At 38.3% G+C, this 16,605-nt stretch overlaps 2 protein-coding genes across 3 annotated transcripts in view; both read right to left on the reverse strand.

The window, feature by feature from the left end:
* The window catches only part of LOC112058396 (uncharacterized), a 147,574-nt gene that overhangs the window by 54,569 nt on the left and 76,400 nt on the right, over window positions 1-16,605 (reverse strand). The window lies entirely within an intron of this gene.
* Window positions 4,172-5,571, reverse strand: LOC112049846 (lipase 1-like). Its single transcript, XM_024087886.2, has one exon. It carries the CDS (start codon window positions 5,533-5,535, stop codon window positions 4,240-4,242), a length of 1,296 nt encoding a protein of 431 aa, XP_023943654.2. The 5' UTR covers window positions 5,536-5,571; the 3' UTR covers window positions 4,172-4,239.

Genomic DNA, 16,605 nt, shown 5'->3' on the forward strand with positions numbered 1-16,605 from the left:
GCACCGCAGATGGCCCGGGCAGTCGCTCGAGACTTGCACAGTTGAGCCAGCGACCCTTGCACGAGCGCTCCTCTAGCGAAAACTTCACGAACGCCCATCAGCGATAAACCTCTTTCCAATCTGTTGGCAGTTTCGAAAACTGCTCGTAATCCCACTGACTTTATGTTGACAATTCTCGTTGCCGGGGCTAAAGCTATTAATACATTAACTTTGTCGCAATAACCAGGTCTCTCGGAGCACATGATAAGTATCGTGCCAGCACCCTGGGAAAAGCCAATATAACTCAGTTTCTTTCGTTTGCTACTTCTTAAAACATAATCTACAGTGGCAGGTATGTCATAAAAACCCATTTCGTCAGCCGAAAATTGCCAAAATTTGTCATCTCTGTCTGGGTCGAGTCGCACGTGTCGCCTGCCATAGTAGGTGCCGCGTTGGTTGCCGACCCACAGCTCGTGGCACTGGGCCGCTATCAGATACGCCAGGCCCGCGTCCGGCCCGGCGTCCAGCCACGCGTCTGCGCTCTGGAACAGGCCGTGCATCAGCAGCACCGGAGACTTATTGAACTCGACGCAGTCCCGTCTTGTCATTCGAAAAACAGTAAGGACATATCCATCCTCAGTGGTCACTGTGTGCTCTTCCGTCGCGAAACCGTAGTGATCACTTAGCTCTGTGAAATTCATAAAATGATCTCTATGAATATCCACGTGAGGGCCGGCAAAGCTACTCTTTTGATTAAAACTTATACTATTTCTTACAGTAACGGCTACCGATAGTAAATATAACGTGGCCTTTGCTGTGAACGCCATTCTAACAACTAACGATGTAGTTAGTATTTTTATATAAAAAAAAATAAACTATAACTTGCTTATATTATGTATGACACTATAAAACGGTATCGCACATTGTCTGTACGTCATAGAAATATTTAATGTTTTTACGTACACAAAGATAAATTATTATAATCTATCTACATCAATGATTAGTAACCACTCTACTGGATGAAGATTAAGGGTAGAGATACAGGGGTGTGATTTGGTTCACCTAATTCACGTAACATTTTTTATAATTCAAACACGAACTTGTAATTATATTTAATGGAAACTAATTGGAGTTTAAAGTAAAAAGCTTGAATTAAATTTTTGGCACCTAATTATTAAAAATCTATTGAGAGTCAAATAATTATTTGAGCAAATCTAAGGATAAAAACCGATCCGATAATGAGCCGTGATAGCCCAGTGGATATAACCTCTGCCTCCGATTCTAGAAGGTGTAGGTTCAAATTCGGTCCGGGGCATGCACCTTTAACTTTTCAGTTGTGTGCATTTTATGAATTTAAATATCACGTGTCTCAAACGGTGAAGGAAAACATCGTGAGGAATAAAGAGAATTTTCTTAATTCTCTGCGTGTGTGAAGTCTGCCAATCCGCATTGGGCCAGCGTGGTGGACTATTGGATAATGATGAAGGATAAAAACTTATAACACGCTCTACGTTAACAATTTGGTTGCCTCGTAGATAAATGAGCTTAAAATATGTAATTGTAATTATTTAAAATATATACAAAATCTTTTTATCCTGTTTATAAATAAATTGATTATGCCGATTTATTCATAAACAAATCAGATACTCGTAAGTATTGCAAATAAAAATAAGTATTCAGTTACTTAAATTGTAACTTAAATAAGTTTTGTATTGTTCAACTTATCCGACCACTGACTGAGGCGGTACTTTGTATCCAATTCAGTAAGTAGATGGATTTAACTGGATGAGTCATGTTGACTCATCCAGTTAAATGCTGGAACAGTGTGGTGGAAGCTCTTAACCTGTAATGTCTGGCGGTGGTTTATTGGTTGACTTAGCAAATAATGAAAATGTCTGAATCCACTTCTGTCAGTCATATTATAACCAGAGTATCCGAATATAAGATCTTCACCGACTTGTCTACAGGATAAAAAGGTTTTCTATACATCAAATTAAATAAATCACATCTATACTAATATTATAAAGCTGAAGATTTTGTTTGTTTGATTGCGCTAATCACAGGAACTACCGGTCCGATTTGAAAAATTCTTTTAGTGTTAGATTGCCAATTTATTGAGGAAGGTTATAGGCTATACTTTATCCCCGTATTCTTACGGGAACGGGAACCACGCGGCTAAAACCGCGCGGCGTCAGCTAGTAAAATATATTGTCAATGGGTTGTCTAAAAAAAATTCAGTCAGTTATGATTATGACGATATCCAGAATCCACACTTTACTACCATGTTCCTAATGTTAACTTAACTTTAATTCACTAATCAGACCACTACTACTCTAGCATAGCTCATGTACAAGTACGCAGGTGTTAGTAATCTGGTATTGTATTGTAAGCTGTAGTTTATTGAACACTGGTTTCAATTGGAGTTTTAATACCCGATATTACTATACTATACATACGCATGGCGAGAGGATTCCTCAAGTGGTCAGCATTATTGTACCTCCAATATTTATGCCAACCGAACCTCGTCCTTCATATTAAACTAGCTGACGCCGCGCGGTTATACCCGCGTGGTTCCCATTCCCGTAGGAATAAGGAGATAACATATAGCCTATAGCCTTCCTCGATAAATGGGCTATCTAACACAGAAAGAATTTTTCAAATTGGACCAGTATTCCTGAGATTAGCGCGTTCAATATAACAAACAAACAAACTCTTCAGCTTTATAATATTAGTATAGATAAATATCATCATCATCTCGAGTTTTTTCCATTGAATGACAATTTCCATTTCCGCAATGGTGACTTATTGTACTCGACGCCGTCTTGTCATTCGAAATATGGTGAGAATGTAGTCATGGTCGGTGGTCACTGAATGTTCTGCGGCATCGAAAGCGTGCTGAACAGTTATCTCTGTAAAATTCATATAAGTGTCGTTTTGAAAGTCTGAGAAAGACTTCATCGAGTATAATAAAGAGACGTAGCTCGGCGCGTCAATGGTGATACATTACCAGCAGAGATGAGCAATGAACAAGTAACTTGGCGTTTGTTACGAACGCCATTTTGTCAACTGACGGCGCAACACTAAGATGGCTAGTTATCAATATCTTTATTTTATTTTATTTCTGTGTAATGTTTTTCTTTATTTTAATACATAACATATTTAAATTTTTAAGTGTATTAAAATTTAATAGTGCTGTGTCTGAACAATATAATATTTTAAGATAATAATATCATTTTTATCTTGATTGTCTGCCTTTGGAGAAATCGAAAAAAAATCGTCTTGTAACAAAGGAAAACAGAGAAAATATATGTACCTGGGTTTTTTTTTATTGAAATGGTAGTACGAAGTTTGCCAAAGTATTCACGTATAATTTCAGGCATAGGTGTGTTTGTAACATTTTGAGTTTGACAAATTTATTGGACTTTCAATAACATGGAACAACAAAATTCCATCAAAAATATTTTTATGTAAAACCATGATGACGACTGACTTTGAATGTACTCATTCAAGCAAAAAATAATTATCCAAATAAGTCCACGCGTGTTCCTGGCTCCTGGTTCCAGGCCGACGAATTGAGAACCTCCTGCTTTTTTAAGTCTATTAAAAATGGAGTTAGTTGCAGGATTCGAACAAATTTCAAAACAAAAATAATTAAACTCAGTCACAGACTTTTCATGATAAAATGATTATGCTCTATAACATGCTCTTGATTTGCATGCGCATAATTGTTTTTAACCGATTTCAAAAAAGTAGGTTATGTATTGATCCCGTTTGTAAAGTTATATTGTCAGAACTGCACAGTTCTGTTTGTCAAACAGCTTCATCATCTCCATAAATAGGTCTAATAAAACTCCAAATTAGGGGAATAGTGTAAAACTTTCGTATTTCGTCTTCCGTCTTCGTCATCGAGGACGTGAAGCAGGCAACAGAGAGCCACTGGACCTCGTGGTGTTCGGTAGTCTATACAAGAGGCCTGTGTGCAGCACTGGACGACATCGCCTGATGATGATGATGTAAGTTTCATTAAAATCGGGTCAGTAGTGTTTGAGAACTACTCGTATTAGATGTATGTCACTAGCAAAATGTGTCGTTGGATTAGTATCATGTTTAAAGTAAATACACAACTAGAATTTATTAAACTAGTTAAACATAGATTATATAATGGTAAAATAGTCAAACAACCCGTTTTTTTGTTTAAGTAATATATTATGTATTGAAAAAAATTACATGGTAACAAACTTTACCGCAAATATTAATAAATTATATATAGTGGAAGAATTTATCAAAGACGACTGGTTTAATGTCTTTCGAGTGTATCATGTCGAAGTGATTCCACTGCGGGACAGCTATCGGCGTCGCTTCCTTCAAGTTCGGCAATCGATCCCTGAACCAAAACACATCTACCGGATCAACGATATGATCGTTTAGTCCATAGAAAATTGCGCAAGGCGCAGTCACAGCACTCACGTTGTATACCGGTGGTTGCTCTGTGCCGTACATTGCGACATTTTTATCTTTTCCATAATCAAATTTTTGAAAGTTTTCCGTAAGCAAACCCTGCCCATATCGAGCCAAATTATGAGCTGAAGTACCAGCCGGAAAGTGAGAGGCTATCAGTCGCACCGTTTCATTAGTTACGGATCCCGCATGAAATGAATCTATCAGTCCGTACGCAGAACCACAAAGGGCCTGGGCTTTCGCTGGAGACTCACACATTTGAGCTAACGGCCCTTGCAAGAACCCTCCTCTAGCGAAGACTTCATTGACGCCCGCCGAGGACAAAGTTTCTTCCAATGCGTAAAAACTTTCAAAAACAGCTCTAAACATCACAGACTTCGTTTTGTAAAGTCTCGTCGCCGGAGCTAAAGCTATGAACATATTAACTTTGTCGCAATAACCAGGCCTCTCGGAGCACATGACGACAAACGTTCCAACACCCTGGGAAAAGCCAACATAATTCAGTTTTTCTGTTTCAGTACATTTTAAAATATAATCTATAGTAGCCGGTATGTCATAAAAACCTATTTCGTCGACCGAAAATTGCCAAAATTCTGCATCTCTATCTGGATCTAGATTGACATGTTTCCTGGCGTGGACGGTGCCGCGCTGGCTGCCGACCCACACATCGCGACACTCGTTCGCCAGCAGATACGCCAGGCCCGCGTCCGGGCCCGCGTCCAGCCACGCTTCCGGGCCCTGGTACAAGCCTTGCATCAGCAGCACCGGACGTCCTGTACACTCGTCACAGTCCCCTCTTCTCATTCTAAAAATGGTGATAACGTACCCATCGTCGGTGGTCACTGTGTGTTCTTCCGTCGTAAACCCGTGCAGACCACTCAGCTCTGTAAAGTTAAGCACACGGCTCTTATGCAGATCCGAGACAGGCTTGTCCGTATTCAGCAAAAGGTTCACGAGTGGTTCAAGAATTGCACCATTTCCAGTAGAAATGGCTATCGACAACAGAAGGATCGTGACGATTGTTCTGAACGCCATTATACCAGCTATGAATAAGATGTAAATCGCTCTAACACGGCTATTTATTAACAATGGTTGCATATAATAATTAGCATATGCCAATATTTGTTCTATACCTACTGGCTACTGCTATATGTGTTACGGAATGGGCATGATTTCTGTACATTTAAAACTTTCTTTAAAGGCTTGGTTTACTGTCTCTGTGCGATGGAGTGAGCTATGCTTGGAGTTTTGGAGCATGATTAAATGAGAAAATACGAGGAGATCTACAGAAGAACCAAAGTCACTGACCTCAGAAAGTCACGAAGCTGAAGTGGCAATGGACAGGGCACATAGTTCGGAGAGCCGACGAACTCGAGTTGAGTGATTAAGCCACCTAACCATTCAGTTCACTCAACCCAAGACTACTGTTGAGAGATTAAGTTACCTAACCGTTCATTTCACCCAAGACTATGGGATATTACCGGGTAATAATATACCTGAGATTAGGATTATAAAATTCATGACCTTTTTACGTTTTTTACTCTGGGTTCTAGCTTGGTTCAAAGGATTGTAACATGCCGCAGATTATTAATTCTGATTTGTCATCATCGAAGGTCAGATCAAAGAGTGTATAAGACAAAGCTCCCATTAATTGGTAATTAAACTTTTGTATTTCTTTGTTTATTAGAGTAAATTAATATTTTGTCAGAAATATATAGCCAATGTAAGCGTGATGTTTGCATCACATACAATTTCAGGCACAGTCAGGCACAATTTCAAATGGATGTATATTAGTTATTTTTAATACGATAGGTTATGTAATTGTTGGCAGTTTTGCAAACTAATATAAAAATATAAATATGATTATCACATGTTTGGGCAGCTTTTCGTTAAGCCACGTTGTTGAACGTTGAGTGGTTCTACACAGTTCATTGCATACCGGGGCTTAATACCGACCTAGGCGGGCATAGCCATTTCAACCTGATAGCTGCAACATATTGATGAATCACTTTGGATTATATTTTCGATTGTGGGATTCCTGTAGGCTGCTTAAGGGGACCTCGGGGATTATCGTCACCGGGGGATTTGGGCGAACGTACAAATTTTAAATGAAGAAGGGAGCGGAAACGACTCCTGTGTAACTCGGACCTCAGCTCAGGGACGGAGGGATAATAATGATTGTCAATATTCACTACTAGCGGACGCCCGCGACTTCGTCCGCGTGGAATTCAGTTTTTCACAAATCTCACGGAAACTATGGATTTTTCCGCAATGAAAAGTAGCAGTATTTGTTTAGCGTAGTCCTATTATTTAGCATATTAATTCAAGGTTGTTTGTTTTTAATTTAAAGGTAATAATATAGCATATTGTCACTGTGGCTATGTATTTCCGTGGTGTCACCTGGATCGAGGTAGCAGCTGAAAATCAGCGCCGCTTGGCCAAGTACTTTGCTTGGTTTATGCGGCACAATGCTGAGCTGTTACCTTTTTTCAAGGTTGTGCCAAACATAACGAAGTGGTTTTTGATGCTTCAACTACTTTAGTTTTGATTTTCAATTGATCAGGTGGTTGTAGCATCAGACACAACAATAGTGCTTAGTTAGGCATTGTGGTGTATGGCACAATTTTTTAAATAAATGTTTTTTCTTTCAGTATGTTAATCCTGAGTGAAATATATTTCTATTCGAAATTTCCCAAAGCCAAATCGCTTCAGTAACTGCAGAGTAAAGGAAGAACAAACATACAAATACACTTAGATACACACTTTCTCCTTTATAATATTAGTATGATACCCGTGCGAAGCCGGAGCGGAGCATGTTTTTATATACAACGTTTACAGTTTTTGTGTAGTGTATTTAGTATCAGCATTGCACCCGTGCGAGCGGGTCGCTAGTTATACATATAAGCCTTCCTCTTCAACCACTCTATCTATTAAATAACACCGCATCAAAATCCTTAAAGCATTCATAGGGGATAAAGGGATATAAGGACAGGGAAAGCGACTTTCTGTTTTACTATGTAGTAATGTGCGAGCTGGGCGGCGGATCCCGATAACTGACGTGCAAAGTCACAGTCGTAATCTAGTCTTAACTTATGAGCTCATCAAAAGAACGCTTTAATTCGTTTTGTTCAAATAGAAGCTTTACGATGATGATAATAAAGTTGTTAGTTGAAAATTTTTGATAATTTGGTAATTAGGTAGTAATTAACAAAGAAACCTTCAGACGCAAGTGGTTACGGTTCTTCAGCTGCACAAACGTGCGGCTTGTATAGTCAGTTTTCGTTCCGCTACGTCTGTTTGACTTGCAACTATGTCTACACCCCATCGACGTTCAGCGAGCCGCAGACGTATACCTACCGCCTCTTTGCTTCAATAGCGGTTTATCTCGAAGAACACTATGTTACAGGAGACATGTCGTAGCGCTACGCGAGGCCTACAGGAAGTCTTTCACTTCTGCGAGATGTATTATTTCAATACCTTTCAGGTCATTAATAAAACTCCAATACCTTCACCTCCTTCCACATAGTATAAATCACCACATACTTCGAAATTACTTTCGCGTATTCTGCCTTAGCGAAAATGACTCTTGTAGCAATAACAATAAGGTGGTAACAATGCGGCAATACCCACTCTAAACAAACCTTTATTACCGAGTAATAAAATGTAAACCAACGTCTCGACGTACTACAGGCATCAGGTTAACTGTTCAAGGTGAAATATACCTTGTTGTATGTGGTTACGTTTCAATTTTCTACAATCAAAACCGAATGTATTGCATTTATCTGGAGAAATGAGCATTGCTACCGTGAAATAAAGAACACCGTCTCCGCAGTTTTGTGCTAACTCGTTTGAACTTTAAACCTCAGAGAAAATGTCTTCGTTCGTTCGTCGTTTTTCGGCGGTGAACGGGGGCAAGCTTCAGAGAACTTAATTACGTAGGAAGCTTAATAACTAAATATGTGTAAAATTAAAATATACCTATTTCATAAGTGCCCAACGGGACGATAACTTTTTGACATAGATTAAAGAAAAGCTCAGTACTTCGCAACCACGACTCGATTCCAGGACCTCGTCGTAAAACGAAGTCACATCGGCTAAACACTGGATCGAAGGCTGTTTGTCCTTGAGTGTAGGGTGTAGACTGTTGTCAAAAGTCAAAAGTTATTTATTAAACTGATTCTCATACAGTACCTGGCGCAATGTATGGGCCTCATTTAATTACAGACAGATGTAAGAAAAATTACTGAAAAAAAAACAAATTGGCGTGGAAGTCGCAGGCGTTCACTAGTAGGTGGACTATAATATTAGCCGATGCCCCGCGGTTTTACCCGCTTAGTTCTTGAGAATACGGGGATAAAATAAAGCCTATAACATTCACAATGGGGATGATGACTAGGTTTGAATATATTGATTTTTATGATACATTCGGGTAAATAAGATCAATGTTAACTAATGTATACATAAAAAACAAAGATTGTCTGGATATTTGCAAAATAAATAAGATTATAAGAGTTCAAAATCTATTAATTTTTTTTTCGTAATTTGATGAAAATTCATACAGTTTTAGCTTCCTTACATTAAATTTGACATTTTTCAATAAATGAACTATAAACATAAACGCACAAATAACAAAGATATTAGTAATTTTGTTTTATTTTGTATGGAGCGTTTTTCAGGGATCCGCGGCAGCGCCGCAAATCTGACCCTTTAAATCCCTGTAGGTCCGAAAGTAATGATCGCAGATACCCTGTTGCTTTTACAAAATTGCTTTGCTATTAGTATACTCTTAATTTATATACAATTTAAAAAACTGTCATCATCCCTATTAACGTGGCTTCCTAGTGTAAGTTCCAAGTTATTTTTTTAAATCGGTTCAGCAGTTCGAGAGATTACCCCCTATAATAGGTCCTACAAAATGTACCTCTTAGTACCTATAGATGAAAAAGTAAACATTTACAATTTTTCCCTCAAAATTATCTGAGTTTATGGCTATAACAATAAATGACGTACTTTATTCTCTCATTTATTTATTAGTTCTTTTTCTTTTTAAATTTTTAACAATGTCAATCTATACTAATATTATAAAGAGGTAAAGTTTGTAAGTTTGTAAGTTTGTCACATTTTTTAAATGGGGTAATCTTCGGAACTACTGGTCCGATTTTAAAAATTCTTTCACCAGTAGATTGCTACGTTATCGGGGAGTGCTATAGGCTATTTTATATTTCTATCATATTTAACTACTGAGTTATCGCGGGTTTTCTCTTATAGGTCGGACTGAAAAACCTCTTAATTCGCATGCGCTGCCTTAACTATTGTGAAAAATTGAAATTAATGTATGGAGACTTTATGTATCTTTAAAAGTTCTACAAAAAAGTCCGCGACACCGTATATCTATCTATACTAATATTATAAAGAGGTAAAGTTTGTAAGTTTGTAAGTTTGTCACATTTTTTAAATGGGGTAATCTTCGGAACTACTGGTCCGATTTCAAAAATTCTTTCACCACTAGAATGCTACATTATCGGGGAGTGCTATAGGCTATATTTTATATATTAGTATGATATATATTCGCCGAGTTAACACAGTTTTTGTCATACAGGTCGGACCGAAAATCCTCTTAAGCAGACTTATTCGCATGCGCTGCCTTAATCATTGTGTAAAATTTAAATTAATGTATGGAGGCTTTATGTATCTTTAAAAGTTCTACAAAAAAGTCCGCGACACCATATATCTATCTTCTATATATTAGCAGATATAGTACCTTTTGTGTTTTAAAAATTATAAATTTTATATACTTAGGTTTGCGTCATTATTTATGCTACTTAACTTAAATCCTTATCAAAATAAATTATTTAATAATCACAAGGATATTATGGAGATAAGATTTGCCCTTCATAGTATGTTAATTAGTTAAATAGTTTCGGAGATAATACAAAATTTCTAAAAGACACAGAAATTCCGCTACATGACGCCCCGCGCTTTCAATTACGTAGTTCCCGTTCATGTGTGAATATGGGAATCAAACATAGCCTATGACACTCGCAAATAACATAGCTTTCTATTGGTAAACAATCTTTCAAATCGGTCCGTTAGTTCCAAAGATTATAATTTTAGCATAGAAGTCTCTATTTTCCTTTGTCATCGCACCACGCTCATAGGGCTGGACCGATTTTTCTAAGGGTAGGGGTAAGGTAGGGAAGGTATAGGGTAGGGTAGGGTAGGGAACAGGTAGGGTAGGGGTTGTGTAAGGGTAGGGTAGGGGTAAAGGTAGGGTAGGAGTAGGGTGGGATAGGGCAGGGTAGGGGAGTGTATGCCTAGGTTAGGGGTAGGGTAGGGGTAGGGCCTACCCCTATCCTAGGGGTAGAGAAAGGGAAGATTACGGGTAGGCTCTCCACTGTGTAGTCGGATTTCTAAGTGCAGCCCACTGTGGAGCCATCTTTAAAAGTCGAGCGTTCCAAGGTCACGCGTGTTTAAAACGCCCGATTGCATTAAAATGTATTATAGGAGCTATTTAAATATATTTTTTTGTTGGAATTGTTATTAAACAAGCTAATTTTAATTAATAAATGTAATAATGCAGTAAAAACAAGTAATTTTCAATAAAATATTGAAATCCGAACGCGCGATAGTTGCCCGACTGTCGCACAAAACCCGCTATAATTTAAATTTTTACCTTTATTTCTAGATTGTCTTTGGTTTTTTACTTTTTCTATACATTATTTTACTCTACCAAAGAATAAAACACTCCTAATGTACAAAGATTAAAAAAAAATATGATTTTGAAATCCTCGTCTGTAGACCGCGCTCCTAGAGCGCGGTTTTAAAAACTGTCAGTACTAATCACAGACGTGTTTTATACAGGTTATGAGTGATTATATGCCATCCTTGTTCTTTTTACTACATGTGAAATAAGTTAGAGTGTGACAAGAATAGGTTAAAACAACAAAAAAAAGGTCAAAATGATATGAGTATGAAATCAATCTTTAGAAGCTTGATCCACACACAGGTTTTTCAAAATCAATCTTCTCAAGCGTGATGACACACACGAGGGGATGGTACGGGTAGGGTAGAGGTAGGATACAGTTAGGGTACGGGTAGGGTAGGAGTAGGGTAGAGGTAGGAGATCGATACTGAAGCCTATTTTCTATTTTTTGTCTGTCTGTTTGCCTTTTTTTTGACCGGTCATCACGCTGAAACTACAGAATGAATTTAAATGATACTTAAGACGATTTGAGACCATAATACGTAGATAATAGGATACTTTTTGTCGCGAAAACAAAATCAGAAATGGGTGAAGTAAGTTTGTACGGAAAGTCCTTAATTTTTCTAGGTACATTTGTATATGTAAAATGATAAGTAGACTAATTATTAGGTATAAGTTATAAAACTTGTAAAATAGAATGTGAAATAGGGGTTGAAAGTTGACATCGATTTTTACGCGGACGAAGTCGCGGGCGTCCGCTAGTCTTCTATATATTAGCAGATATAGTACCTTTTTTGTTTTTAAAAATTATTTATTTTATATACTTAGGTTTACGTCATTATTTATACAACTAAACTTTAATCCTTATTAAAATAAATTATTTAATAATTACAAGGATATTACGGAGATAAGATTTGCTCTTTACAGTATGTTAATTACTTAAATAGTTTCGGAGATAATACAAAATTTCTAAAAGCCGCAGAAATTCCGCTATACGACGCCCGGCGCTTTCATTTACGTAGTTCCCGTTCCCGTGTGAATATGGGGATCAAACATAGCCTATGACACTCGCAAATAACGTAGCTTTCTATTGGTAAAATAATTTTCCAAATCGGTCCAGTAGATCCAGAGATTACCTCCTACAACCACACGAACTTTACCTCTTTATATTGTTAGCATAGAAGTCTCTATTTCTCTTGGTCATACCACCACTCTCGAGGGACTGGACCGATTTTGCTAAGGGTAGGAGTAAGATAGAGAAGTTACATGGTAGGGTAGGGTACGGGTAGGGACGCGTAGGGGTAGGGTAGAGGTACGGTAGTGGTAGGGTAGAGGTACGGGTAGAATAGGAAAGTGGTAGGGTAGGGGTAGGATAGGCGTGAGATAGTGATAGGGGTGACGTCACGGACGCGATCGGGACGGCTGGGTGTCTACCGTTTTAATTATTAAATAAATGTAAATTTTACATATTAAACAATTTTAACGTAATGCAAGTGTGAATGGTGGTTCAGTGAATTAGTGGAAGCGTTATCCTGTACAAATCTGGCCGGGAAGGGTTGAAAAAGAGAAGAATATCTTCGAAAGCAGCACAGAATTTATAAAAAAAGAGGTCAGTTCAAACATAAAATTGAGTTGAGCGTACCCGCTTTTTAACTGTTTCTATTCAACACTACCTGTTGGCTACATTTTGAACTACGACGAACTCGTCGCAGTAGGTGTTTGGACGCGACAACACGACACTCGCGAGCTAAGCGCCACCAAGATAGAACGCCATCTATCGGAAGACAAGGTCATCATCTAGCATCCGACGAATCGGCCCTCTATAGGAAGTCAAATACACCTCCTAGCATTAATCAATATCAGTTTTCGATATGAACCATTGCGGAGGTTGTGGAAAATTTATGTCGACAATAGGTGCCGCTACATGTAGTCGCTGCGCTAAATTGTATCACAAAGCGTGCGTAGGACTTGGTGACAACGCGCAACCAAATGCGCAGTGGGACTGCTCGGAGTGCGTATCGAGGAGGCCGAAAGTCGGTAACGCAAATACTCCTGTTAAGATGACAGATAGGCCACCCGTGCAGGCGAATATCATAAAAAATACACCTACGACGACCACATCGAATGTATACAGTGAAATGAAAAACCTTGACGACACTCAGTCATTAGACTTGAGCGTCGAAATACGCCTCTTCCGCCAAGAGCTACAAAACCTAAGTAAGGAGATCAAGGAGTTTCGTGCCGACCTGTGCGACATACGGGGTGCTATTACAGCGTGCAACCAACGAATGGATGATTTCAATTGTAGACTGACGAACCTGGAGGAAGAAGTCAAAGTCTCATCCCGTAACAAATGCACGGAAACTACCAAGCTAGAAGAAACGATCTTACAGCTTAAAGCGGATATTGATGATCGGGACCAGGATCTCCTCCAGGGAGATATCGAAATTTCAAATCTCCCAGAATTAAATGGGGAAAATCCCTATCACACAGCTACTTGTATTGCTACCAAGCTGGGGATTGATCTCGATGAGAGGGATATTGTGTATGCGGAGAGAGTTGGCAAGAAGACCGAATCCGACGGCGCAGGCCGGGGCCGACGACTTGTGGTGCGGCTGTCGCGACCGAAACTGCGGGATGATTTCCTTCGTAACGCCCGAACGCGACGTGGCGCCACAACTGAAGGCCTAGGCTTGAACCCTCCCACTAGACGGTTCTACGTAAATGAAAGGTTAACGAAAAAGAATAAAGGCCTATTTTATTTGGTTCGGGAAACAGCTAAACAAGCGCGTTGGAAATACACCTGGACTAAGAAAGGAAAAATATATGCGCGCCTGGGAGAGGGAAAACCGGCGCATCAAATCAAATCGGAATCGGATATAAAACGGGTTTTTGGCGACATTGCAGTTGGGGTGAAAGAAAGGTACTAGAGTATACATTTTTGTTTCAATACTTAATGGCCCTCTCTATCTCTGTACTACAAATTTGTTTTGTTAACACATATTTTATGTACTATCGTAATTATTGTTTTTTATATATGTTAAGCATTATGCACATGCACGTACACAATGTTGTTACAGTATATTTTATATTTCTACTTGTTGGTGATCCACAAAAAATATGTAATGTAAATATCTTCATTGAACTTAGAAAAATAGCTACTTTTAAGTTTTCAGTAAGTCATAATAATTTTGAAATAAACATAAACCACTGCGAATGTATTGCGCAAGTGTTTATTGAGGTTGTAAAGTTTGCTGTCTCGAGTAGTGATGCAGGTTGCAGCTGGAGCGAGTGCGTGTATACTACAGCTCTTGCTATTTCAAAAGTTCTTATTATTAGTCATATATTTCGCTACTCTATTATATGTCTTTATGTATATTTATTGCTATTTCCTAGAAAACCTGTTTACTGGCACAAATCCCTCAAGCTGAAAATAAAAATCTTTCAGGTTTATAAATTACATGTTAAAAAAAGATAATTCAAAACATTTTAAAATTGGACTGTTTAATGCCGGTTCACTGCGCACTAGACATGAAGAATTTATTGGAAGTATGTCTGAACTCGCCTGTGATATTATAGCTATTAACGAAACATGGATTCGAGAAGGAGAAGATTTACTCGCTCCTAAGATGCCAGGCTATCGGCTTCTCCATACACCACGGCCCAGTGATATACTAGGCGGCCGAGGAGGAGGAGTGGGTTTTTACACGAAAAAAGGTCTCCGAATACGAAAATGCGATCCCCCTAACCTGCTATTTATAGAGCAAATGTGGCTTGAATTAAATACTCATGGAAAGCGTATTATCGTAGGTACAGCATACAGACCCCCATGGCAAGACGTAGTAAAATTTCTAGACTCCTTGACCCAGTCTATTTCACATTTTGCAGACTATGACAACATGATTATTTTAGGTGACTTTAATATAAACTTACTAAATGAGACAGGAAATAAGACAAAGCTATTCTATGATTTTATCTATTGTACAAATTTAACTCAACTAGTATCCGAACCAACTCATTTCACAGAGCATAGTGAAACACTTTTAGACCTAATATGTACAGATGCAAAGGTACGCGATGTCTGTGTCAAGCACATATCTGAATTAGGAAGGCATGCAATAGTTACAGCGACTTTAAATATAAAGAAAGAAAAAATTAAACCACGTTGGATTATGGCTAGACCTTTAAAGGACATCGACATTAATCTTTTTGACCAACATCTAGACATTACAGCCTGGACAGATATAAATGACGTAGGCGACGTAAACAGTATGGTAACATTGTTAAATAACTTCATATGTAACATCTTTGATACCCACGCACCCTGTAAGAAAATTCTGATTAAAGAGCAAACCCAATATCCATGGATTACTTATACTATCAGATCAATGATGAAACTGAGAAATGATAGTCATTTAAGATATAAGATAACCAAAAAAGATCCACATAAAACTTACTATAAGGAACTGAAGAAAATAGTTTACCAAGCAATAGAGGCAGAAAAAAGTGCCTATTTTAAATACTATATAAATACACACTTAAAAAAACCGATAATCTTATGGAAGAATTTTAAAAACATTTTAGATATAAACAAAGAAAGTGAAAAAGAAATCCCCAGTTCCCTAAGAGACCCTGAAATAATAAACGGACATTTCTTAGACGTCCCATATAGTACCCCTACAAGTTTATCTAGCTACACCTTTTATGAATTCCATAGGTACGGTTCAGACATGTTTAGCCTAAAAGCAACCAGTGAAGGAGAAGTTTTAAAAATTATTAAAAGTTTGAAGTCGAATGCAATAGGCACGGACCAAATTTCACTAGAAATGTTATTACTTACCCTTCCACAGAGCCTTGGGACTATAACAGCTATAATAAATCGTTCCATTCAGACTTCAACTTTCCCAGATGCGTGGAAAACAGCCATAGTTAAGCCACTGCCGAAAGTTGACAACCCTACCGTTTTAAAAGATTTACGGCCTATCAGCATCCTACCTTGTCTGTCAAAAATTCTAGAAAAGGTAATATATAATCAAATGACTAAATATGTCGAAGATAAAAATATCCTACCTATTTTGCAATCTGGATTCCGTAAAAACCATAGCACAGCTACTGCTACTGCCGACGTGGTTGACAATATCCTTACAGCACAGGATCAAGGGATGGGCACCATGCTACTCCTTCTTGATTTTTCACGCGCTTTTGATTCGATAGACACGCATCTCCTGCTCTCCAAACTTTCGTATTACGGTTTCACAAATAACACAATTAGGTGGTTTGATAGTTATTTTAGTGATCGGAAACAATTTGTCAAGATAATTGAGATGAATGGCAATCAGTTGAACTCCTCGGCGTCACTGGTCCTTAGAGGAGTACCTCAGGGCTCTATCCTGAGTCCCATACTATTTGCACTGTACACCGCGGATATATCACGCTCTATAACTCACTGTAAATACCACCTGTAC

The sequence above is a fragment of the Bicyclus anynana genome, chromosome 2 (assembly GCF_947172395.1).
Source record: "Bicyclus anynana chromosome 2, ilBicAnyn1.1, whole genome shotgun sequence".
In the NCBI taxonomy this organism is placed as follows: Eukaryota; Metazoa; Arthropoda; class Insecta; order Lepidoptera; family Nymphalidae; genus Bicyclus; species Bicyclus anynana.

Excerpts from the sequence above, each read along its gene's own strand:
- LOC112049846 (XM_024087886.2), bottom strand. The coding sequence starts at position 5,535 with ATGCAACCATTGTTAATAAATAGCCGTGTTAGAGCGATTTACATCTTA.